This window comes from Poecilia reticulata, linkage group LG12, assembly GCF_000633615.1.
Source record: "Poecilia reticulata strain Guanapo linkage group LG12, Guppy_female_1.0+MT, whole genome shotgun sequence".
NCBI lineage: Eukaryota > Metazoa > Chordata > Actinopteri > Cyprinodontiformes > Poeciliidae > Poecilia > Poecilia reticulata.
The window spans coordinates 12,532,282-12,557,879 of NC_024342.1; the positions used below are offsets into that span (position 1 = coordinate 12,532,282).

Here is a 25,598-nt window from a genome sequence, read left to right on the forward strand (position 1 = left end):
AAAAATGTTCAAAACGAATGTCACATAAAGTTTTTATATTAAATAAAAATACCTAGAAATGTGAAAGGACCAAATGCAAAGAAATTATATTTTTGGAATAACTCTTAAGATGTTAGCATCGTAAAACATAGTTTCTTTATTCCTTCAGAGATCAGAGTAAACATTGCTGGAGTCAACGCCCATAAAAGCCAACTAAACAGAAAAGCCACTCATTCAGTTCTTGAGTAAACGGAGAAACAACCCCTGTGACTTTAATGGCTTCAACTGGCCTCTTCTGACAGTTGAACACCCGTCTCTCACCGAGCCAGGGGTTTGTCACGTTTTTACTTGAAACGGATGATTCTCATTAAAGGCCCAAACTAACGAGCTGAAAAATATAATTTTTGTAACTAAATAAATTAGTACAAGTGTCTGTTCATGACTTCATAGATGATTGGCAGACATTTCAATCTTCAGGTTAAAGTAGCTATTTGATAAAGAGATGAGATAAGCTAACCACTTAGCCACTAGCAAAAGCGAGAGATAAAAGTCCCTGAAAGCAAGCTACATTTGATAAAATGCCATTTAAAGCCAGTTTCTTTTGTCATGTTGCATAAGAGATTTTCCTCTCAAAAACACTTGCATTCTGGCAATGTTAACGTGAAAAGATATTGCCTCATCAGACCAGTTCATTTCAAGATCACCTCAGGCTATTGAGCATGTTTAAACCCGGATGTTTGTTTTCACATGCTCTGGCATGAGGTGGAGCCCAGAGCGGATCATGTATGACTCAACGCATGCATGCTCCTGCACACACCGTTTGGAGGATTGTAGACATGCATTGACTACTGAAGATTAGTGAACTTCAATGAGGAACAATAGGCACCATTTTTCAAATGAAGTAGAATACAGATCTAGGTTTCATAACATTTCACAAGTGGAAAAATGCATTAAATAGATCTCATACTTGGATATCAATCATTTGGTAAACTTGTGACTGTTTGGAGTCACTCTTAAAATATGGATAGGTGCACAGCTAAATTTAATCCAAGTCACTCTGGGGTCAAATAGGACTGTCCAAAGTCAGCACAATATCAACCAGGAAATTTTAGAACATTTTTACATTGTCAGAATTTCACATACCTTTTAATCATGAAATCTGCAGAAAAACTTCCCTGAACCTCAAAACAGACCACACGCTTATTGCTGCACAAATAAAACTTGCAACTTCTTTTGCATAAATTGTAAGGGCACATTTAGTGTGTGAATGCTCTATTCAACATGAGTCCCGTCCAAGTTTAAAACCTGATTTTCAGGTTATTAGCTGTAAGGCACAATCAACCACTTTGTTGGGATTTATTTTTTCAGCCTCAGGATCCAATTTTATATGCCATCTGTGTGACTGAGCATGATTACATGCGTCCTTTTGTTTCACATATGCTTCTTGTACCAAACAAAGTTGAAGTAAAGTCATCCATGAAATACTTGAAACTGGTTTCTGATAAAATTGGTGTTTATACGAGGGCAGCACAGAAACCACAACTCTTCCTATGAATTTAAGCGTAATGGGCAACATGTAGAAATGGGAACCAGATTGTTGGATAACGTTGCCATGAAGTTGAACTGACAGCTTCATAACAGGAAGTTGACACAGAAGTGTTACTAAAAAACACAGGCTAAACTGGTAGTAAGAGGAAACAAGCCTCCAAATCACAGGCGATCACCATCAAGGGTTAAATAGAAAAACCTCAGTTCTAGCATCGTTTTAGTGCCAAATCATTGAAATGGTCTGACCAGTTAAAACTTCTTTGCTCTAAAACCCATTTCTCAAAATATGCAGTTAGTGTATATATGGGTAGTATTTATTTATGGTAGAGCTTTTTCTCTAAATCACAACAAAAATCATTTCGGTTCATGTTTTTATTATACAGTAAAAGTTTAGTTCATTTCATCTGCAGTTTGTTCATTTATTTGGCAGTGGGTTCTTCACATCTACAGGGGATTCCAGCTCCTGCAAAAGAAAGGTTGGAGTCATTAAGATATTTGCAAGTCCAACAAGCTGTAAATCTTAAAAAAAAAAAAAAAAAAAAAGTGCAAGACAGCATCTGCTATACTCCAAAAGATATATTGGTTTTTACCTCAGAATCAGAATCTTGTTCACCCGGAATAACCATATTTGTTATCAGGTTCTCTTTATCGGCAGATCTACTTCTCATGTATTCCCATCTTCTGTTTAAACAAAGCAAGTCATCAGTTTACTTTTGATTTGGAAGGCAACATGCACTTTAAAGCGTTTCACACTCAGAATTTTAACTGTGTGCAAGAGAATTTGTAATATCAAAGTGAAGACGCAACATAAAACATTGTTAGTAATGAGCTCCTGGAGATTAAATGCTGCCTGGTTTTGCTACAAAAAGCAAAGATCCTGCCAAAGACATGACACTCAGGCTACCTTTTAGTGAAGATCAGTGCACCCACTACTACTGCAGAGACCAGACAAATGGACACCAGGATGATCACTGGGTGACTTTGTCTTTGTTGATTCTGGCAGAATTCTCCCTCGTAACCTTGTAGGCAGTGGCAGCGAGTGACTTTGCCCTCTGTGACGCAGTTGCCGTGGCCATTGCAGCGCTGGAGATCACATGACGCCAAGTCTTCATTAGGCACAATGTCGTTTTTCTGAGTGTCAGGTTGGTGAGGGGAAGACTGTAGAGACTGGTCACCACCAATGATGGTCCCAAATGAGGCAGATCCTGGACCTAAAGACAGATTTAGTGTTTAAAGTCAACAGCCTAACAGACATTTAATCCTGCTGTCCTCATTTTCTGTATATGAGGAAAACAGATCACAGGTCATTTTGACCCGAGGACAACAGGAGGGTTAAGACCAATAGCAACTAGTAGGTAATTGGCCATGGATTTACAGTTGCAACAAAGTATCTCATCCTCATCTCCCATTTAAAAATCATTGCAGTGTAATATTTGAATTCCTTCTCAAGAGTTAAATATTCCTGTAGTATTAAAGCCACACAACAGAATTAGAGAAAACTTTTTCTAAATTAGTCCAACATGAAAATGCATCTTATAATCTTGATGTTACTAGTAAACCGTTTACCAATGGAACAAATATTTTATTCCTCGTAGTAAATTTATACTCACAGTCCTGTTCATCCGACTGGTCTGGACAATCTGCATGGCCGTCACAGAACCTCTTGCTCCCGATACACTTGCTGCCATCTAGACAGGATTCCTCTCCAGAGGGGCAGGAAGGAAGTGGGACACAGGAAGTGTCATTGGCACTGTAAAAGCCCCACGCACACTTACAAGTCCGTCCTCCTGGATAGGGCAGGCAGAGGTGGACACATCCACCGTTGCCGTTTGAGCAATGGTTGCTTCCTAAACAAAATGGATAAACAGAATTGTAGCTCATCAGTAGCAGAAACTCACCAAATCAAGATCTGATACAAAAATTTAAATTAACCATCTTCAATTATCAGGAATCTGAACAGTGCTTACAGGGTTCTGAGGAGTCAGCTCTTACTTTATGCTTTATACAGAGAATGCAGAAGTGCTCAAACTTCTGGATTTGAAAGACTTAAGTTTTGAGCAGTTTTCACAAAACCTCTGGAAAATTTTTAATCTTTAAGAAAAAAAATGTTAATGGCCATCTTAATCATGAAATCTGTCACACCTTGAACTATAGTTTCCAAAAAGGATCACCTAGACCTGCTTACATGCACCAACAACAGAAGGAGTGAACACTGCTGCAGATAACAGGCCAGGCTCCGAGTTCACCAGGCCCCTGCAGGCATCGCATCACTCATTCAGCTTGAACTGAAGCCAAGTCAGTCTTTTTTATCCTAGTTGCTGTGTCCAGTAACACTGTCCTCAGTTCCTTCTATTCAAAAACAGTTGTGTGAAAACATGAGCATGCAGCTGGTACAATTCCTGCATTGTGACAGACTGCCATGCTTTCAGCTTTAATTTAGCAGCTGGACCAGCTAGCTTGCTTGTTAGCATTACAAAAAGCCAACAAGAGGATGTTTGACAATATGAAATAATTTGACAAACTGCAGAAAAAAAAAATGCAGATTCTTAATCGGGGTACCAGAGTATTAGGAAAGCCAACTCCACTTGTTGCACCAAACTCATGTTTTACTACATCTCCACTAGCTTTTAATATCAGTCACAAAGAAGGTTTTTCCCTAATCTAGAGCATTTGCATGGCAGTTTAGACCTCCATTTTGGCACTCTTTTCAAAAGAGGGATTTTCTGATGGTAAAGTACAAACTGTGTTGCACTTACCAGACTGGGTTTCATTGTTGTAGGACCTGATTTCGGACACCTTTGTCTTTGTTTCGAACCACAACTGCTTCGGTTGGAGTCCATCACTGAACCATAATTTGCTGACATCTGCATAGGATAAAAGCGGCATTTAACATTTCTGAAAGAATTGCAGTACAAAAAAAAAAAAAAAAAAAGTTTTACGGGGGAAAAGGAAATGAAATTAGATAAAAATGAAATTTGTTTGCGATGCCATCTGCTGGATGAGGTGGAGAAATGCAGGTCAACACTAATCAACTTCAAGGATCAAACTTGCTCCAATTAGAAACTGCATCTCCAGCATCTTCAACAGAAGTCATGTTTGTTTCTTACCTTTGTCTTGAGTGACCCAAAAGAAAAAGTTCTCAATAAATGTGAAAGTCACAAGTAGATTGGGTCCCGTTTTGTACTCCTTGTACGCCGATCCATCCACTCCAATAGATCCTATTATTCCTTCACCTGAGGAAAACAAAACACTTAGAAGATGCAGGAAGGAAGGCAATGGAAGCATTGAATAAGTTCAAACTTCTCACCAGTGTCAGCCCAATAGATTCTGGTTCCATCATTAGTGAAAACCATGGAGACAGGAACGCTTAACCGCTTCCACAGCACTACTTTATTACGGCCATCCATCCATGCACAGTGGATCTCGGTGTGGCTCCTTGAACCCATCATTACTATGCCAAAATAGCAGAGCCTACTCGAGGAAGGATGGAGGGCGATTGATGCAACTCCCTGAACAAAAATGAATTAAAGTCTCAATTAAAACCTCGGCTTGCCATGAATGAAAATCTGAAGTTGTCTTTGTACAGCCAAGGGCCATGAAAATTTACAATGAGAGGTCCTTGCAGCAGAGAGGTGGTGTGGTTCTCGAGACGCGACGTCACATGTATGTCCGGCCTCTTCATGCTGCTCCAGTAAAGATTGGAGGTCACCCAGTCTACTGCCAGAGCAGTTACAGAATCATCCTTCTAGGATGGAAGACAAAAAATAAGTTTAAAATTTAAACAAACCACAGATGGCATTTTTAAAGCTGCAGTAGTCATCTAAACAACTTTATAAAAGTTGTTTAGATTTGTTAATCTTGTAATCTGTCAGGACATGTGTGGAGGAACAACAAAAAAGCTCCCCTGACTCCTTCCAGTGGTCCTACTGCCAATTGCAGAAATTCTGTGTTCAGAAACCACCAATTAGAGTCCGAATGAAGGTCTATGTGCAATTATGCTTGTGTACATGTTGCTCACACCTTCCCCTGCAGTGTTTATACAAACCTAGATTGCCAGTTTACTGCAGCAATGCTAATGGTAGAGAAAGCCTAATGTTACAGGATAACCGTTTATCCATCATCATCTGTGGTCACGCTATACTAGCCTGCATAATTATGGCAGGCTACACTGGGGGTGGAGCGCTGTAGCTCAAAGAACAAGACTAGCCATCTCATTTTAAGGTCAGGGCAGTGAGTTTTAACAAATACGTAAAAAAAGCACTTAAGTTACTTACTGCAGCTGAATGGTTAAGACATTTCCCAGGAATTGTATTCATACCTGTAACTTTACGATTTGTCCAGCAAACACAAGCTCTGGTTTTGATCTGGAGTTTGAGAGTTTTAGCACATCCACAGAGCCATGTCTTAAATAAGCAACAAACACAGAGAGCTCCAAGAAGTTAATGTCCAGACTCATGGCCTCGGGTACTCCTGGGAGATTGAAGTCTCTGCCATTTGGCATTTTCTTCAGTGCGATTCCGAAACGGCGCATAGAGCGCAAGTAAATCTAAAAACAAAAACAGAATTTGACAAAATTTTATGAAATGTACACATATACACACACACAAGCAAACACCAGTTCTTTGTGGTATTTCTACTACCTGAGCTATGTTGTTGCGGGACAAAAGCAGGATGAAGGATGACTCTTTGGGAAGAACGCAGGTCATTCTGTCCTGAGAAAGAAGCAGACCCTTTGGACATCGACAAACTGCAGCATTTACTGCCGGAGCTCCAGCTCTAGATTTTCCTTGTGCAGGAGCCAAAAGACAGAGATGGGAGCATCGAAGATGATCACAAGGGCTTGATACAGCTGGTTGGGAGAGGGCATGCATCAGCTAAAGACAAAGTTAAAATGGTGACATTAGTTACAGAACTCTCAATACAACTTTTCTCCACGTACAAATTAAAACCGGAAAGACCAACTTTTAATCCAAATGGCTGTCCAGGTCTCTTCAGAAGAACCGTTTGATTCTTGCCAGTTTTCTTGTCGGCTGAACGAACAGTTCTTCTCTTGGTGTCAGACCAGAACATGCGGTCGCTGAAAACCGCCACAGAAAAAGGGCTTGGAGTTTCCATCAACTGTAGGATCTGGTAGAAGAAAGCCAACGGGATTTTGAGCGATTCATGAAAATAAAAACTCAAATCTGGTAGAAACTGCTAATGAAGTCACCCATTATTGAAAGAAAAATCACATTTTATTGGATTTTGCTTCTTTATGCAAGTCTGAGGAAGAGTCCTGTAGTTTGATCAAATGAGTGAAATTGAACCTTCAGGCCAATATTCAGAGTGGTGGAAAACCAAAACTGCAAATCACCCTAAACACCTAAACAGTGATGTGGAGCACACCTGTTCAAGGAGGCGCAATAGATCTTCAACTGAATACACTAGCCATTTCTTTTACTGGTTTTCACCCACCTTTATGGAGTCTCCATCCAACAAGGCTGAGCCTATGCAGTGCAGCTTCTCATCAGCCCAGTAGACTCTGTCATCCAGGAAGTCATAGGTCAGACTGACTGGCCAGCTCAAGTCCTGGCTCACCAGTACTTTTCTCTGTGAGCCATCCATCCCAGACCGCTCAATCTGAGGGATGCTGCCAATCTCAGACCACAACATCAATCTGAGAAGAGCAATGACACAAAAATGCTCAAATATTTGTTACACAAATTTTAAACCAGACAAATAAATAAAGTCATACCCCTTGTCTGGTATCAGGACCAGTGAGCTCGTCTGCTCCAGGTTCTCTCCAAGAACTACAGTGTAGTCCTGAGATTTCACGATTGAACTGCTTAGCTTTATAGCCAGAATCTGTCCAGCAAGTCTGTCCACCCAGTACAGGTTCTTACCAACCCAGTCCACTGCGATCGAGTCAGACGTCACACCTTTATTAAAGAAAAAAAAGTTAATTTGTGAAACCTTGAAATAACTGGGAATACAGGAAAATAACAGATTTACCTTTGGTCAGCGTCCCTTTGGTTTTAGTTTCCATGTCAGCCCAGCGGATGCTCTGGTGGTCAGGGCTCAGCCAGTAGACCCTCTGCTCAGCCCAGTGAAAATCCAGAGCAAAAACAGGCCGCTCAGCAGAGGAGAGAAGCTGCAATGTACCGCTATGGACTCCAAGAATCAGCAGTTCGGACTGCACCGAAGCCAAAAGCAGAGGCTCGTCTACAAATTTAAAGTATGACTTTAATTAAACAGTAAAATAATTTTGCACTTCCCCCCCAGTAGAAAAATCTGTACATACACAAAACTGTTTAATCTAAATGGTAACCAACTGCAACTCATGAAATTTGACCTTTGCAAGAAACATTGACAATCGTCTACTAAAAACAGCCATTTTTCAATTAGACTGAATTACTGCAAACCTAAATGTTTGGATTTAGGTGCATTGCATAAAGACAATAAAATTTTGTAGTTCTGACTTAATGCTAGAAGCCATGGATGTATTCAGACACGTTTTTAATTAATGTACATGCGGCACAAAACTACCAATTTAATGCAACTTGGCACCTTTTGTCTTGCAGCTTTTGTTATCTGGCTCAAGGTAGAAGCCAGGGTGGCAGAGACAGCTGTAGGATCCCCGAGTGTTCTGGCAAAGGTGCTTGCATGAAGTAGCTGGTGTTGAAGAGCACTCATCAATGTCCATACAGGACTTGGAGCTGGACTGCAGCCTGARACCAGCACCGCAGTAACACCTCTAAAGTAAGGAAAATAAAACGCAACCAAACATGTGCATTAGTCCTGCTGTTTGAACCACTTAAAAAAAAAAAAAAAAGATTCAAATAGTTATAGCTGTTCTGGACTGAAATTCAACACCAGCAGTTCTTCACTAACCGGTCCTTTAGGGGTGCTGACACATCTGTGGTCGCAGGTAGGAGCTGAAAGACTTGAGCAGTTGCGTTGAGCACATCCCACACCTTCATCTGAGCCATCAACACAGTTGGCTATGCCGTTACACACCAGCCTGGTTTCCAGACATTCTTTGCTGCCACATTGGTAAAGATGGTAGGGGCATTTCCTTTGGATGCCTGTAAAGTAGTTTTACAGATTTTTCACACCAAAGGCAGTTATGCATCAACTGTGTCATAATTAAAAGACAGAAGTGACAGCAATTTTCAAATGGCTTCTGTAAAAAACTGCAGAGGTCTCAAATATTTTGCTAAATGATTTTCACCTTGCACAATATTCAAATGTTTTTTAAAAAAAAAAAAAACTTAATTTTAGATTATGCATGTATGCTATGAAGTTACAATTCATGACATGACAGTGACAACTGAACAGGTATTTTGTTTGGGAGATGAAAAGGCCTCCTTACTATAAAAACAATGGTAGAACTTTTATGCAAAGCTGCATCTGAATGAACCGCACAATTTGACAGGTAGAATTCCCAACAGCATATGGCTGAACATCTTAAGCAAAGTTATGCATCTCATAAACCGTCAAGCACAGAGATGGAGGGTTTGGGATTCAGTCGTTAAAACTAGATGTAAATTCTCAGTCATCCAAGACATTAGACACCTAAATTCCAAGAGGTACAGTGATCAGAACAAATATAACTTATTGCATGAGGTGAAATGTGAAACTTCCTGCAAGACTAGATTTTGCAGCTGTCGGAATTTGATACAATTTCCTTTGTACAACAGTGTTCCCAATTAAATTCAAGACCTCAACCAAAATTGTTATACAAACAATGAACTAAAGCAATGCAAGAAGACAGAATTTCTTTGTTAAAGGACAAGATATTGGTGCTAAAGGTGGTTCTACAAGTGACTGAATCATAAGGCATTTCCATTTTATGTTCACTTTTGTTTCATAAATGTGGAACATGTGTAAATAGTTACTCACATTTATCCTCATCCACTCCATTGTCACAGTCTTCTTTTCCATCACACCTCCAGGATTGAGGAATACACAAACCACCGTCTCTGCATTGAAATTGGTACTTCCTGCACTTTGTTGGAGGGTTGTTGCAGTTCTGAATAGAGGATTAATATTAGATGATGTTCACCCTCTCCACAATAAGAAATAAAGACCCATCAATGTTCTCACCTTCTCATCCGAGCCATCTTTACAGTCCTCTTCTCCATCACAAAGCCACTCTTCCTGCAGGCATTCATGGCTGTGTGGGCATCGAAGGTGTGCCGGGCAACGTGGGGCTCTTGGACAGCCCGCCTCATCCGAGTGGTCGTGGCAGTCAGGATAACCATCACATTTAAATGCCTCAGAAATGCACTGCCCGCTCTCGCAACGATGCTGAGTCGGAGCACAGACGACCGAACCTGCGACAAGATGAACTCAAATAATGGATTCTGGAAAACTCGTGTATCAAGTGTCTAAAGATTACAGCTAAAATTCACCCACCACATTCATCTTCATCCGAGCCATCAGCGCAGTCCTTTTCTCCGTCGCAAAGAAAGGTCTTTGGAACGCAGCGAGTCTTATTGTCACAAAGGTGATGGCAGCTTTCAATTGGTTTGGAGCAGTCCATTTCATCCGAATGGTCCTGACAGTCGTTCTGCCCATCACACACCTGCTCTTGTTGGATGCATTTTCTCCCATGAGAACACTGGAACTGTCCTGATCGGGGAGGATATTCATTTTCAACATCCATGTTGGTCCTCTTTCAAACCCACTCAGCATTTTCTTCCAGTGCATAACACAAACCTGGCTTGCATTGCTTCTCACATCCCTCCTCATCAGACCCATCCTGGCAGTCACGCTCTCCATCACAGACATGGCTGTACATGATGCACTCCAGGCCATTTTTACACAGCTTGAAACCTGTGCGGCACTTTAGAGGCCCATGCCTTGTTCTTGGTGCATTAAGAGAAGCTTTAAAAAGAGAAGCTCAGTTACATTAGATGAACTGATTGCAATTATGCAAATGTACTTTTTGGGGGGGATTTAATGGGGAAATGGTGGATTTTACAAATGCAAAATTAAACGTTTGCTTAGAAATGCAGGAAGAAAAAAGAAATTTGGTTAGAATGTTGCAATTGGTGAGGATAATTATAAAAAAGCACATTGGCATGTGATGAGGCTGGTTTAGGTCAGTAGGCATTGGAATTTAGGTACAGTATTAGGTGTGCCATTAGCATTCCTATTTAAATGATGCAAAACCCAATTTTTATTGCTGCAACATGACTTTGCTTTAATTCAATTTAAAGGTGCAACTGTAAACCCTATGATTTATTCAGAATGCCAGAAAAAGCCATTGAATAAACTCATGTTAGCTTTTGACACTCACTGCTGGGAAGTGCATTTACATTTGATTTTCCAGTTTATAAAAAGTATACCATTACATGTCATTGTTCTAGTATTTTCCTCTTACGTGCAGATGTAAGTTCTGATTGGCACTGCTTCTCATCTGAACCATCTAAACAATTGGAACGGCCATCACACAGTTGAGTCTTTGGGATACACTTCCTCTGGTCTTTGCACAGGAAGTCCGCTAATGTTCAGACAAGAAATGGTCAATAAAATAATGAGCACTCTTTGAAAACCAATTGAAACATTTCTACATTCCAAAAGCTGGATACAGAACTCTGTTATGCCATCAGGATGGGGTTTAAACAATGTTTGCAGATGTGGGCTTGCCTGGGTTTTCACATTGAACTATGCATTCCATTTCATCAAAGCCATCTGGGCAATCCTTTTGTCCATCGCACAATTGGTGTTGAGCGATGCACCGTGATGAGCCTGGGCACAGAACTGAAGGAGTGATGCAAGCTGATGTCGAGGCAACAGGAAAATCTGTTGGAGCAGAATCTGAAATGGAAAGTAAAAAAAAAAAAATTTAACGGGATTTTGCATGCTGTGCGACTAAGCAAGCCTCACTCTTGCTGCAAATGTTACTTTTATAACCAATTGACATTGCCATTAATAATCAGTTGTGTATAAAAAAAAATACTGAAAACTTACCACAGTTCAGTTCATCCGTTCCATCCAGGCAGTCTGGCTCGCCATCGCAGAGAAACTTCTTTGGGATGCACCGCTTGCCATCAGCACAACGGTGTTCACAGCTCTTTGTTCGCTGCCAGCAGTCCACCTCGTCAGAGTGGTCCCGACACTGTGGCTTGCCATCACAAACCTCAGCCTCAGGGATGCACATCTTCCCGTGGGCACACCGAAACTCTCCTGAAGGTAGCGCACAAACAAACATGACCAGCTAGAAACAGATTTCAGTTTTACAAATGAGTCAATATAACCAACCTTCATCACACATTTCTTGGCATCCTTCTTCATCAGACCTGTCCATGCAGTCGATTTCGCCATCACAAACATGACTAAATGAAACACACTCTTTGCCATCTTTGCATGGCTTTGAGCCCATGCGGCACTTTAATACAACGGACTCAAGCGGTGGAGCAGTTGCGCTCCGACAGTCGGCCTCATCCGAGCCATCATAGCAGTGAGCGCGCCCATCACAAACCAGACTCCTAGACACGCAGCTCCTACGGTCCTTGCAGAGAAAGTCGGCTAAAAAAAAAAWAAAATAAAATAAAAATTTGCATATGTCAAAAAGTGTCGAGACGAAAAACGAAATGGCTGTAAACTCACTTCCGTCGGCACACTTTTTCACACAGTTCTCATCAGATCCATCAGGGCAGTCTCTGATCCCATCACATAACTGAGACGGGTTGATGCATACGTTTGAATCAGGACACAGAACTGAAGGGAAACTACAGAACTGTTTGTTGGGGGATGAGGATTCATCAATTGTTTCTGCAGCATCTAAAAATGTGGATCAGAAAATTTGTATCAAGCTTAGTGATTGCTGTTAATGTTGAAAGTTTTAGAAAACAGCYATTTTTAAAAATTGTTCTCTGTAATCTTAAAATAAATCTACCCTAGGCCCATCTATCCAAACAGTTAAAAATTGTGCAAGAAAGTTTTCTGTAAAGTTTGCACTGATCTACCATTAAACACTGGCAATGTCTACATGTTTGGTATGCAGACTCACCACAGCCTTCCTCGTCCGATCCGTCCCTACAGTCCCTTTCCCCATCACAGACATGGCTGAAGAGGACACAATCGGTCCCATCGCGACACATTCTGGACCCCATGCGACATTTCAGGGGGTTTGTCCGAGATGGTCGAGACTCTACTGACCGACAGTTGTACTCGTCCGAGCCGTCGTTGCACTGGGAGCGGCCGTCACAGACCTGGCTTTTTGGGACACAGCGTCGACGATCTTTACAGCGGAAATCAGCTTGAGAGGGGAAAAAAAACAAMAAAAAAAACAACATTCTTCAAATTAACAGTTTTATGGTTATAACTAGTCAATTAAGCTTTGAGGGGTAAATGAAAACCCTACAATTGTGTTTTAACCACTCACTGCCTGGACATCTTCTCACACATTTCTCATCAGACCCATCAGGACAGTCTTTCCTTCGATCACAGATCTGTGAGGCCTTGAGGCAAATTGAGGTGCCTGGACACAGAACTGAAGGGCTCGTGCATGGTGGAGTTGTGGTAGGCTGACCAAAACGTTTGACTGGTTTGGGAGGTTCATTCATGTAGTCATTATCCAGAGTACTTTGGGCACTGGCGTCTTAAAGTGACATGAGCAATTAAGACATTGAATCTCATCCTTTAGAGTGTAAAATGAGCCTCTAGCTTAACTCACCACATCCTTCTTCATCCGATCCATCCTGGCAGTCTGCCTCACCATCACAAACGTGGCTCAGAAGGACACATTCCATCCCGTCCCGACAAAGTTTGGAACCAAACCGACATTTTTGTACTTTTGATTGCGTTTTAGGAGCAGCCTCTCCATTGCGACAGTTCATCTCATCTGAGCCATCGTTGCACTGGGAACGCCCGTCACATACTTGGGTTTTAGGGATGCATCTTCGACGGTCATTGCAACGAAAGTCGGCTGTGGTGAGAAAAAAAAAAATAATGCATGTTCTGCAATCTGTTCACAAGGTACCTTTATGCTAATCAAAGACTATCGAGTCCAACACCTCCTTCTGCTCAACAGCTTCCAGGACCACTAGTGTCTACAAATCCATCCCTGTTGCAACAACAAGCACCAACGATGTTCAGGCCACAATTGCCATATTTCCAATGTCTACATGATAGATGAGCTTTGGGTTAATTTTCAGCACGAGACACATTTGTAGATCTGATGGCACAATTTTAAAACCCGAGTTGAGTGACTTCCCCCAATTTAAAGCTGGAGAAAATGAAGACAACTGTCAGTCACACCCCTCCAGGTGTCTCCATCATTGCCCAAAATGAGCACTAAAGTATTGCAGGATCACCAGATTAAGAGAAAATTATACCAAGTGCAAGAAGGCCAACTACTCTGCTGTTGGGCTGATGAGCACAAACATTTAAAATGTTTCCTGCTGCAAATTCAAGCTACTCCTTGCAGTTTCTAAGCATGCTCTGTCCAATGCCCCTCTCCCTGGGCAACTCTAGTGTAAGAGTGCATCTCCTCTTAAGTAATACAGCATAAAAGTCAAGCTTTGTGTAGAAAACTCCACCTATAGCAAGCTGAAATTACAGAGCCCTTCATGCCACTCTGTCCTGAGAGCCAGAAAAGTTTTTGGCAAGTCCACCACCACATTGCACATGGACATTATGGGTCTAGGTGGAAAGGGTTTCCTGTTGCCATTTTAGGTCAAGCCTAACCAAACATGAACAAAACCATCAAGAGCATTTCATTTTTTGTGCATCTCTTACAGATAACCAGAAGTTCATTTTGGCCGGCTCTACTTACCGTCAGAGGGACACCGATTGACACATTTCTCATCAAAGCCATCAGGACAGTCTCTCGTTCCATCGCACATCTGTGTTGGTTTGATGCATATAGAAGAACCTGGACACAGAAGTGATGGACTGATGCAGGGAGGATTAGTTGGGATCAGAGCCGTTTCTTTAGTGGGTGTTGGAGACCGATTCAAGCTCCCATTGTCTAGAGAAAATGGAAAAATGTTTTCTGTAAAGTCTTAAGAATTGTTGAAGTTGGAATATTTATTGAAAATTAGATGAGGAAATAAAAGAAAAAAAAGACTAGTTGATAAATACCACATCCTTCTTCATCTGATCCATCATGACAATCCACATCCCCATCACAAATGTGACTCAGAAGGACACATGATGTACCATCGTCACACAGTTTGGACCCAAAATGACATTTCAAGACTTTAGTACGAGCAGCAGGGGGCACTGCGCTTTGACAGTTAACCTCATCTGAGCCATCGTTGCACTGAGAGCGACCGTCACACACTTGGTTCTGTGGAACGCAACTTCGACGGTCTTTGCAGTGGAAATCTGCAACGGAGTTCAATGAGAAAATTCACAAGATGCAGTTTTACATTTACATGTTATGTCTTTAGTTAATTCCTCCAATTGTATTAAAGCAGGAGTTGAGCAACAATGAATAAGCCATTAAACGCTTACGGTTGGATGGACATCTTTCCACGCATTTCTCATCGTATCCATCTGGACAGTCCCATGTTCCATCACACATCTGTGTTGGTTTGATGCATACAGATGAATCTGGACACACAACTGATGGACTGGTGCAGGGAGGCTTAGTCAGAGTGACTTCTTTTGTGGGTGTTGGAGACCGAGTCAAGCTCTCGTCTAGAAAGTAAGAAACCATGTAAAGTTTACAAGTCAAAATATTCATCCCAAATCAAATTGATAAAATATAAGTGCAAGTTAATTAATGGTAAATACCACATTCTTCTTCATCGGATCCATCCTGACAGTCCGTTTCTCCATCACAAATGTGACTTAGGAAGACGCACGCCGTCCCATCTCGACACAGTTTGGACCCAAACCGGCATTTTAGGATTTTGGTAGGAGATTCAGGCTGCGCTACGCTTTGACAGCCAACCTCATCTGAACCGTCGTTACAATGAGAGTGACCGTCACACACTTGGGACTTTGGGATGCAGTGCCGGCGGTCTCCACAGAGGAAGTCTCCTACAGAAGAAAAATGAAAAAAGGGTACAAGTTAGTTTTCAGTTCACTGGTGTATTTCACATTTTAGATGTACCAAGTTATATCCTAGTCAATTGTTAAAAAGCAAACGTGCTTAAAGATTAACCGTTTTAATTTAACTGCATCTTCAAACTCCACTTACTTTCAGAAGGACATCCGTCTATGCACTTCTCATCAGATCCATCAGGACAGTCCTCCTTTCCATCACACACTTGTGTGTGTTGGATGCATACAGATGAATCTCGACACAGAACTGAAGGACTGGTGCATGGAGGCTTAGTGGGAGTTAGTGTTACTTCTTTATCCAGCCCAGGAGATTTACTTAGATCATTTCCCATAGAATGGCCAGGAGCACTCTCTGAATCTTCAAGGTAAAAATCAGACAATATATTTTTGAAGAATAAATGAAAACATTTGTGATCCAGTTAAAACTTCTAGATGCATACCACAGCCTTCTTCATCTGATCCATCCTGACAGTCCGTTTCTCCATCACAGATGTGGCTCAGCAGAACACACGCCGTCCTGTCATTACAAAGTCTGGAACCAAAGCGACATTTCACCACTTCTTTTGGAGCCGCTTGAACCACTGCGCTCAGGCAGTTCGCCTCATCCGAGCCATCAGTGCACTGAGAACGCCCGTCACAGACCTGGTTCTGTGGGATGCAGCGCCGACGGTCTTTGCAACGGAAGTCAGCTGCAAAAGAAATAATGGCATCAACTTGATCACCCTTATACTTTTAGATAAATCTCCAACCAGATCTTAGAATCTCTGCATGTCTTCATTTTCAGATTGAATAAACTACTCCGATTTTCAAAGTGAGGGATGGTTCTCCAACTTTCTCCACAACCATTTCTCTGAATTGTCTGCATTCCTGTATCTTCATGGAAGCAACTTGTTCAACAAACCTCAGACCTTCAAGTAACTATGTTTACAGATTAAATTACACACTGGTGCAATTTAAGAGGCCATGTACTTGTTGACTCCTGAGCAGTTTGTTGCACAATTTCACTTGGCATCAGAGTAAAGAAGCTGAACACCACTCATTGTTACAAGATGTGGGAAAGTCTGAATCCATTTCCTTCACAATTAAGTTTTTGGTTGTAATGCAACAAAAAGTGAAAGCATAAAAAATGTGATTTGTATAAAAGAAAAACTTACTGGAAGAAGTGCATCTCTTGACACATTTTTCATCAGACCCATCAGGGCAGTCCCTCTTTCCATCACACATCTGTGTGTGTTTGATGCATATTGTTGAACCTGGACACAGAACTGAAGGACTTGTGCATGGAGGCACGGTGGGAGGCCGAGTTTCTTCTTTAGTGGGTGTAGATCTAATAAGTGGCTCATTTTCAACAGCACCACTCTGCGCATCGTCTAGATAAATAAAAAGGGACAAAAATAAAGTCCAAATCTCACATTTGCTTTGCAGAAGTCGTTTCTTGATAAATACCACATCTGTCTTCATCTGATCCATCCTGACAGTCTCTCTCTCCATCACAAATGTGGCTGAGAAGGACACATCTCAGACCATCCTGACAGAGTGTGGAACCAAACTGGCATTTTAGGATTTTATTTGGAGCTGCAGGGGGTGCTTCACTTGGACAACTGAGCTCATCTGAGCCATCGTTGCACTGAGAGCGACCATCGCACACTTGGCTCAGCGGGATGCAACTTTGACGGTCTTTGCAGTGGAAATCAGCTGTTGAGGACAAAAAGAAATTTGTATGAGTTTCAATACACTTTTGATGTGAAATATCTTTTGCAACAATATGAATTTTGGAGCAGTAAAGTGCTCAAGACATCACTTACACTTAGAAGAGCACCTTTTCACACATTTCTCATCAGATCCATCAGGACAATCTCTCCGCCCGTCACACATCTGTGTTGGTTTAATGCATATAGAAGAACTTGGACACAGAACTGAAGGACTGGTGCAGGGAGGTGTGGTGGGAGCGAAGGTTGTTGTAATTTCTGGAGTGTCTAGAAATTATACAATAAATGTAATTTAAACTTCATTTTTATTTAGTGCAGTTGGGTTGAAACAAGAGTTCCTACCCCAAATTTGTCAGTCTCATACTGAAAAATCAACTTGAAGCAGAAACAAGTTCATTTTATTTCAAAATATTTTAGAAATAAAGTGACCCAACCCTAACTGGGGAAAAATAAATAAATAAAGTGCCTACTTTATGGGACAGAATCAGTTCATTTGTCGCTCATGAAACCAACTGGCTCATTCTAGGCGTTACCAATATTCCCATCTCTCAGCTTGTCTGATTAGAAAATGTCAGTGATTCATTTAATGGTACAGCTTTGTAGTTTCTCACTTTGTATTCAGAATTGATACATTTGAATGTTTACAAAACACACATGCAACATTTTCTTCCATTACCAAGTTGGAGAATGGAAAGGTTTTAGACTCTTTATGCCATCTATTTGGCACAATAAATTATGAATATCAAAATGTCCAACATTTTAAGACGCAAGCAGTCATCGTCTGTTCTGAAAAGACTTCAAACATAAAAAATCCCAGGTGGATTAAAGCTTTAGGTTTTATAAGTGTTGAGGATAAATATTTACCACATCCATCTTCATCTGATCCATCCTGACAGTCCCTCTCGCCATCACAGATGTGGCTCATGAGAACACATGACAGGCCGTCTCGGCAACGTTTGGACCCAAAGCGACATTTTAACCCATTATGAGCCATGTTTGGACAGTCCGCTTCATCCGAGCCATCAAGGCAGTGTAGGTGGCCGTCGCAGACTGAACTCTTTGGCACGCAGCTCCGATGATCCTTGCAGCGAAAATCACCTACAAAACATACATTTAGTGTGTACTGTAAAATTTAAAGATAAAAAGAAGCATTTTATCAAAAATATTCAGGGCTTACTTCTTAAAAGGCATCTCTTCACACAGTTCTGTTCATCAAAGCCATCTGGACAGTCTTTAATGCCATCACACAACTGGCTCTGAGAAATGCAAATGTATGCCTTAAAGGAAGGGCAGAGGACAGAAGGGCTGAGGCACGCTGGCAGAGTGAAGGCAGGAGGTTTGGTAACGGGAAGCTTTTTGTTTGGCTTCGTAGAACTTATGGGTTCTTGAGTTGCATCTTAAAACAAAGCAGAAACAATCCATTAAGAGCTTTAAGTTCTGTTACTCGTTTTTAAACAACAATCCCAAAAATTTGCTCAATTTACCACATCCCCGTTCGTCAGATCCATCCTTACAGTCTGCCTCTCCGTCGCAGACATGACTGTACAGAACACACTCTGTGCCATCTTGACACAGCACTGAGCCACTGCGACACTTCAAGGCATTTGTCTGTGATAAAGGAGCTGCAACCGTTGGACAGTCAACTTCATCGGAGCCATCATGACAGTGTGCACGGCCATCACACAGAAGGATTCTGGGAATACAGTTTCTTCTATCCATGCACATAAAATCTTCTGAAATTATAAGTAAACAAAATGTTTAGTAACTTTGTGAAGATGCAGTCCTGTGATTTAAACCCGAGTTGGCCATGAAAATGTATCAAATATAGATCTACCTTTAGGACAGGCGCTGACACAGAGCTCCTCATCGTCTCCTTCAGGGCAGTCCCTTTTACCATCGCAGAGCAGGTTTTGTGGAAGGCAGATGGACGACTGATGGCACAACCAAGACGGCGCATTGCAGACTTTGGCATCAGGCACTACAAAGAAAAAAAAATAAAATAAAAATTGACAATACTTATAAATTGGCTTAAGTTAACATTTTAGTATTCCTGTCCATTTAGCTGGATTTCCCTCCTGGACAATGCTACAATCAATTTGATTGTCTTTGTTATTTTGGTTCATAGAAAGTAATCTGCGCTCATTCCAGCAAAACAACCCTCTGCAGAGTTTGTAGATGGCCACTTATTAGCTTTGTTCCCTTCAGAGTTTCCTTGATAAACATGGAGTTACTCCTTTTTTGTCACCATTTGTTTAGTCTGGTAGATTGTTTGCTGCAAAGCCAGTGTTTTGATGCAATGGGATGGACTCAAGTAGACAATGTTGGAATCTGACGCCATGACCATTGTACTGAAATGAATTTGACTGATTATGATCTGGACCAAATGACATTGAGAATATTTGTTGTATAAATTGCTTAAGATAAAAACTTGTAACAATCACATTACATTCCTGTAAATTCAAACAACCTCAAGAAAAGATTTTTAAACTTTAAGTTTTAAACTTTAAAAAAAAGTTTACTATTGAAGTAAAAGCTCAAGAACAGAACGGTGCCTGACCTGTTTGAATATCTCCAAGTACAGTGACGATACTCAACACTGGACCTTCCACAGAAACTGACTGAATTTTGCTCCCGTCACGCCGATCCCACAAAGTTATGACTTTGTTGGAGACAGACAAAAGGAAAGGCTCAAAAGCAGCCAGTACTGAGCCTGAGATGTTCCACCTTTTTCCTGCTTGGTGGCTTTTCTCCTTCAGCAAACTCAATGTTGTCAGACCTGGAAAAGATGACCACACATAAAACCATAACGGGTTATGGTTTATGGAATATTTGTATTGCCTGCAATACAAATATTCCATGAACAAGTCCCTGCAGTGCTTAAAAGCAAATTTACTTTTTCATCTTGCTTCATAATCCAAGCAGAATCTGCAGTGGAGAACTTTGTACTTGTAATCTAAAACCTACTAAATATTGTAACCTTTAGGCAAATCAGGACATTCAAGAAATTTGTACCAACCTCCTCTTTTAGAGTTCCAGTGGAGACTGCTGGCTCTGAGGTCAAAGGCGACGTTCCCTCCGACTTCTCCTGCTATTTGCAGCAGCTCCGTAGCCTTTTCTCCTGTCATCCCCATGCCAAAGACCCTACCCTCCTCCAACCAGAACATTCCACCTCTCAGCCAGTCCAGGTAAAAGCCACTGATCTCCTTTGTGGTGTGGTACAGCTGCTGTGGGTAATTACTACTGGGTGCACTGGTGCCAATGATGTTCTGGTCGCATGACACCCAGAAAAGGTTGCCACTCCTCTGCTCCACAGACAGCAGACAAACTGAAAGTAAAATGCAATTTGTTCCAGTTAAGTTGCATGATGGCAATATACATTATTCTACAATTTGGCTTCTAGAATGCAAAAGAGATATTGCAAATAAGAAAACACCTGGCAAAGGCATTGAAATGAACTCCGTCTTGTCCAGAGTTAGCTTGGTGCGTTGAACATGGCCAGTTCGGTTTGCCCAGTACAACCAGTTTCTGTTCCAGTCGACATCAAAAGACAGAATTCCTTCTTTTGAAGAAAACAGTTCTGTTTCGGAGGACTCTTTGCCTTTAAACTCCAACAATCCRATTGCCGTTAGAGTGCCATATAAAAACCGTGGATCTGTAAAATAAAGTACAGACATTCTTCTGAAAATGCAGCCCCCAATGAGTGTGATAGCACAAGCTTCAACAAAAGATTTCCATTACTCTCAAAATCTGATTCACTTTGTACATTTTACCAAGTTTCTATAAACTTACATTCACATGTCCCACCAGGTAGCAGTACTTTAAAATATGGACAAACACAGGTGAATCCAGCAGGGTTGTTTTTAGTCAGTTGACAGAGGAGACAAGGAGTCTTAGCACAAGGAGAAGAGCCTAAAGTTTTTCAAGACAGTTGCAGGAAAAAAAAAAAAACCCATTCCATTACAAAACAATTTAGCATTACAAGTTGGCATTTTTCCCCCTCATCAGAATCAACATATAGAAAGACCAATTTTAAAACCGCACACTACCTTTTGGTTGTTGGAGCTCATGGTAGACCGACAGCAGAGGCAAGTCAGTTTTCCTGACGAGCTTCTTTGGATTTGACTGGTCTTGGGGAGCCTGCCAAAGTCCCCTTTGATCAACCCAGAAGAACATGCCTTCAAAGACAGCGAGGCTGACAGCTGGTCTCTTCTTAAAGAGTCCGGTGAAAGAGTGTCGGCCAGTTCCATCTGCCTTCACCGTCTCTACAGACTGAAAGACAAATGCTTAGGTTGTCAGTTGCTGTATTTTTGCACATTTCTTTGGTCTTCAATAGAAATTTATTCAAAATATATTTTGGTCCAAGTCTAGGAAATCATGAGAAAATAAGTGTAGTAGTTTAGGCCACTGCTCACAAGCATTTCCAGGGTCTACAGAAATGTCTGAAGGTTTTAAACAGCCTTTAAAAAAAAGAAAAAAAAAAGGAATCACTTTGGACCCAATTGCTTTTTTTCCAAGCGTTCTTAAATTGGAAATGCAACAAAAGCTGATAATACCCAGGAAAGTATTGACCAACACATCTTCTAGCAATAGCTGGAGAATCATCAAGACTTTTGAGACAACTTACACTTTATACTGAATTAATATATGAGCACTGTAAACAAAGACACTGAAAGTGAAACACTGTTTATAGATAGTATAGCAGTGTTATTGCTTCTGAATTTCTGTCACATTTACCTAAAGATTGGTTAGGTAGGAAATCTGGGTGAAAGGCACAAGGACATTCAAATAGCCAGTTTAGAATTTACAATCGAGTTCCGAAGCAACCTCAAAACGGGACAAAAGTCATCCTAAATATGCCTCAAATGATGACCATCCTATGCCGTTTCTTTCCAGAACTTACCCTCTTTGAGTCACTGATCCAGTAGAGTCTTCCAGCAGCTACATCAGCTGTGAGGCTGTGGGCAAACTGGGCAGTGAGAACCACAAGAGTGCTTCTGTCCGATCCATCCATCCACGACTTCTCTAAAGTCACTCTGTCACCCAGACCTTCATTGACCCAGAACATAAGACTGACAAGGAAAAAAAATATATACATATATAAAAAACATAAGTTTGAACATTATAATAATTGACAATGAGCATTTAAACAGGTAGTTGTACTCACCTCTCAATGGGTAGAAGCACCAATTCTGATGGCCTGACATTTTTGCTCAGCAGAGTTGTAAAGCTTTTATCATCAGTTGACTGCATGTAGATTGACTCAGTCTTCTTATTGGTCCAGAACAGGTATCCATTTAGCCAATCACAGGCTAGACCTTTGATTCCAGGTGGTCCTGTTTTATTACAAACATTTGTTTCCCTTTACTTGGCAGCTCCATCAGGAATCCAACAATGACTATGGTGGGTTACACACACACACAACTTAAGCAAGCACCCACCAGTAAATGTTGTCCAGGTGTTCCGGCCATTAGTTTTGTAAATGCTGCCACTACCGTCGGCCCAGTAATACCACCCCCTAGTAATGTCATATGTTGAAGCCACTGGGTCCGACACTGGAGCCTCAATGGCTGTGAACCGTTTGGATTTTACATTCAGAAGTCCTATGCTGTTCCTCTGCACCATCAGCAGTTTGGTAGCATTACCTGATGGATTCAAAAAGAGCACAAGTTATACAACATGTGTGCGCTTTGGTAAGGATACTTTAGCGCTTTTTCTGGGCTTCCAATTCATTTATTTTTGCAAAAGTATTTAAATTCAACATATTTTGTCCAAATGTCTACCATTTGACTTGGGGACAAAATAAAAAAAGAAAAAATTGAAAAACTTTACCTAAAGCTTGACATGTACTGTCTCCGTTAAGCTTAAACCCCTCTCTGCAGTGGCAGTAGTAAGATCCAATGGTGTTTGTGCAGTAATGTGCACAATGAGGAACAGATGAAGCACATTCATCCAAATCTAACAAAAATGGGGTTGAGATTCAAATGCAAAAAGGTTGAAATTGGTTAGGATAGACCAAAGAACACCAAAAGCATTGTGGATAAACCAGTGACACACATTTTAATTCAACACATTCACAAAGGAAGGTTCATTCATGACATGCAGCCTACGACGACCCACTCACCTTCACAGACGGCACCATTAGGGGAGAGCTTGTGTCCAACAGGACAAATGCATCGAGCTCCCCAGGATTCATCTGCGCATTTATGGCTGCAGCCGCCATTGTACATGGAACAGGTACGACCTAAAGCAGATGTAACGCAAACAGTGGTTGCAAAGCAAAGACGGTCGTATTTACAGAACTTGAGTTTATGTAGTCAGTCCTACCGCAGGTTATGGGCTCATCACTGCCATCAGAACAGTGAACCTGTCCATCACACCTATGCTCAGCTGACAGACACTTTCCCTCAGGACATCGAAGGCCAGTCTCACTACATTTACCTGGGAAAAAAAATGAATAAATAAAAATCCTGTTGGTACAACCCAACCAAAAAAGACTCATGAAAACCTCCATAACTGCAAGTTGGAAAACGCATTTTTAATACATGCTTAAAGAGTTTAATATTTCACTTTCCATCTGCCCCAGAAGACCCTGATCTCTTCATCACAAAGACTCAAAACAAGCGCTAACGGAAGATTTGATTGGCGATTAACAATTATGGTGCTTTCTGCAGCCAAAGGTTTGGTTCCCTTTGTGGAATTACAATATTTCAAATATTCATTTCCAATCTGAAAGTTTTCAAACATAGCCAATGAAAACCATTTGGCACATATTTTTTTTTCCAGAGAGCAAGTTTTCTTAGGAAAACTCATTGAAGTTACAACAATCTATAGATCCACACAAACCATTTCAGCCCCGTGTCTCTCACCACAGTCTTCTTCATCAGAGTTGTCCATGCAGTCGTTTTGTCCATTGCAGTGCAGTTCTTTGGGGATACAGATGCGGTTTCCACACATCCACTCAGAATCCAGGCAGCCCTCTGTGGCTGGACAGTTCTCCTCATCAGAACCAGTGGGACACTGCTTCTGTCCATCACAGCGGGCTGACGCATCTACGCAGCCAACAGAGTCCATGCATGGAAACTGACCAGCTGGACAATCCAAGTCTGTGGCAGCTGATTGCAACAAGAAAACATCAAAGCAGACGTCATGTAAAACGTGACAGTTCTTTGACAAACTCGTCTTAAGACTTTGACATACCAGTACACTCCATTTCATCCGATCCATCCAGACAGTCTCCTTCCCCATCACATCTCCACGCAGTAGTAATACAGTTTCCATCATCACACTGCCACTGACCCTCAGGGCAAGTCAATAGTTGGCCTACAAAGACAAAGTTAGAGTGCATATTAGAAAAGTTGTAATCATAGCTTTTCAGTACAGATTATGTTAACACTTTAATAAAGCACAGTGCAATTTAATTGCATTTTGAAACAATTTTTCACACTGCTTGCAAATAAAAAAAAAAAAAAGTTTTTCCCACTTGGGAGTTTTTCAAAAGCAGGTTAAAGTCATAAAAAGTGACTAGTTCCAAGTTGATACCTGGGGGGGCAATATGTTAAACAAATATGTCTGACCCAATCCTGGGGAAGACTTTTACATTGGTGCAGCCTTTGACACAGTTCAAATATTGTTCACAAAACTTGGGAAGCACATTAATTAAAAGTTGAGTGGAAGAAAAAAAAGATTGATTATATAAAAGGGGCAGAAGCAACAGGGAGCCCACAGTGAAGATATGCTAAATGCTCATCTTAAAGCATCTAGTGCTTTAAGATAAGCACTAGTTGCTTTAATTTTTCTAATATAAAGTTTGAAAACATAAAGCTACTAAAATTCCTTTTAGTACACCGATTAGTACATTTAGAAAGTTCAAATGAGAAAAAAAAAATTCTTCAAATTAGACTTACAATTCAAGTTTGAGAAAATACATTTTAGGTTTTCATTAGATGCCAGTTATATAGGAAAAACAAAAAAAGAGAAATATTAAATAAATCACCGTGTAATCTACTCATTATCACTTATAATGTGAGCTACGCGGAGACGTCGCAGGCACAATGACTTATTTCTCGTCTATCATGAACTCAACGTCTTTTAGATTTTTAAACGGTGAATTAAAAAAAACCAACCAATGCAGACATCAAGGACCTTGCAGATGCCGAGCGCATTTTTGAGTTGTGTCGGAATAAGAACGTTAAACTAAAAAAAGATTACTTTTTGACTGAAATTGAACTTACCAGAGGAAAATCTTAGATTCGGCAGAAAAATTAAGCAAACGACCAAGCGCAGGTCCATGTCGACCCCGCAACTCATTCGAACAAACGCCAACACCTGAGAGGAGCCTTTTAACTAGTTTTTGCTGCT

General features: G+C 41.0%; 1 protein-coding gene across 3 annotated transcripts; it reads right to left on the bottom strand.

Moving 5' to 3' along the window:
- Window positions 1-1,884: 1,884 nt before the first annotated feature.
- On the bottom strand, window positions 1,885-25,575 carry LOC103473569 (low-density lipoprotein receptor-related protein 2). 3 transcript variants are annotated; one of them, XM_008423901.1, is made up of 55 exons: window positions 25,472-25,575; window positions 24,438-24,560; window positions 24,107-24,352; window positions 23,565-23,678; window positions 23,362-23,481; window positions 23,070-23,195; window positions 22,679-22,882; window positions 22,405-22,573; window positions 22,141-22,309; window positions 21,287-21,509; window positions 21,030-21,149; window positions 20,674-20,892; window positions 20,257-20,565; window positions 19,798-20,016; window positions 19,075-19,218; window positions 18,725-18,973; window positions 18,418-18,636; window positions 18,105-18,338; window positions 17,337-17,507; window positions 16,978-17,226; window positions 16,686-16,901; window positions 15,972-16,220; window positions 15,668-15,889; window positions 15,259-15,507; window positions 14,977-15,162; window positions 14,602-14,847; window positions 14,294-14,488; window positions 13,193-13,444; window positions 12,902-13,060; window positions 12,527-12,775; window positions 12,124-12,297; window positions 11,776-12,042; window positions 11,485-11,700; window positions 11,161-11,331; window positions 10,895-11,014; window positions 10,228-10,395; window positions 9,925-10,140; window positions 9,613-9,842; window positions 9,409-9,538; window positions 8,398-8,591; window positions 8,074-8,260; window positions 7,519-7,728; window positions 7,262-7,445; window positions 6,982-7,183; window positions 6,490-6,654; window positions 6,168-6,401; window positions 5,846-6,073; window positions 5,135-5,272; window positions 4,835-5,036; window positions 4,635-4,760; window positions 4,284-4,391; window positions 3,138-3,374; window positions 2,432-2,738; window positions 2,118-2,208; window positions 1,885-1,990 (listed from the first exon to the last, which is right to left on the bottom strand). In XM_008423901.1, the coding sequence occupies exons 1-55, from the start codon at window positions 25,545-25,547 to the stop codon at window positions 1,943-1,945; spliced, it is 10,479 nt and encodes a 3,492-aa protein (XP_008422123.1). In that variant the 5' UTR covers window positions 25,548-25,575; the 3' UTR covers window positions 1,885-1,942. The 3 variants fall into 3 exon arrangements, with proteins under 3 accessions (XP_008422123.1, XP_008422122.1, XP_008422125.1); XM_008423900.1 differs by having other exon boundaries at window positions 12,902-13,117; XM_008423903.1 differs by lacking the exons at window positions 13,193-13,444; window positions 14,294-14,488 and having other exon boundaries at window positions 12,902-13,117.
- Between the last annotated feature and the right edge of the window lie 23 nt (window positions 25,576-25,598).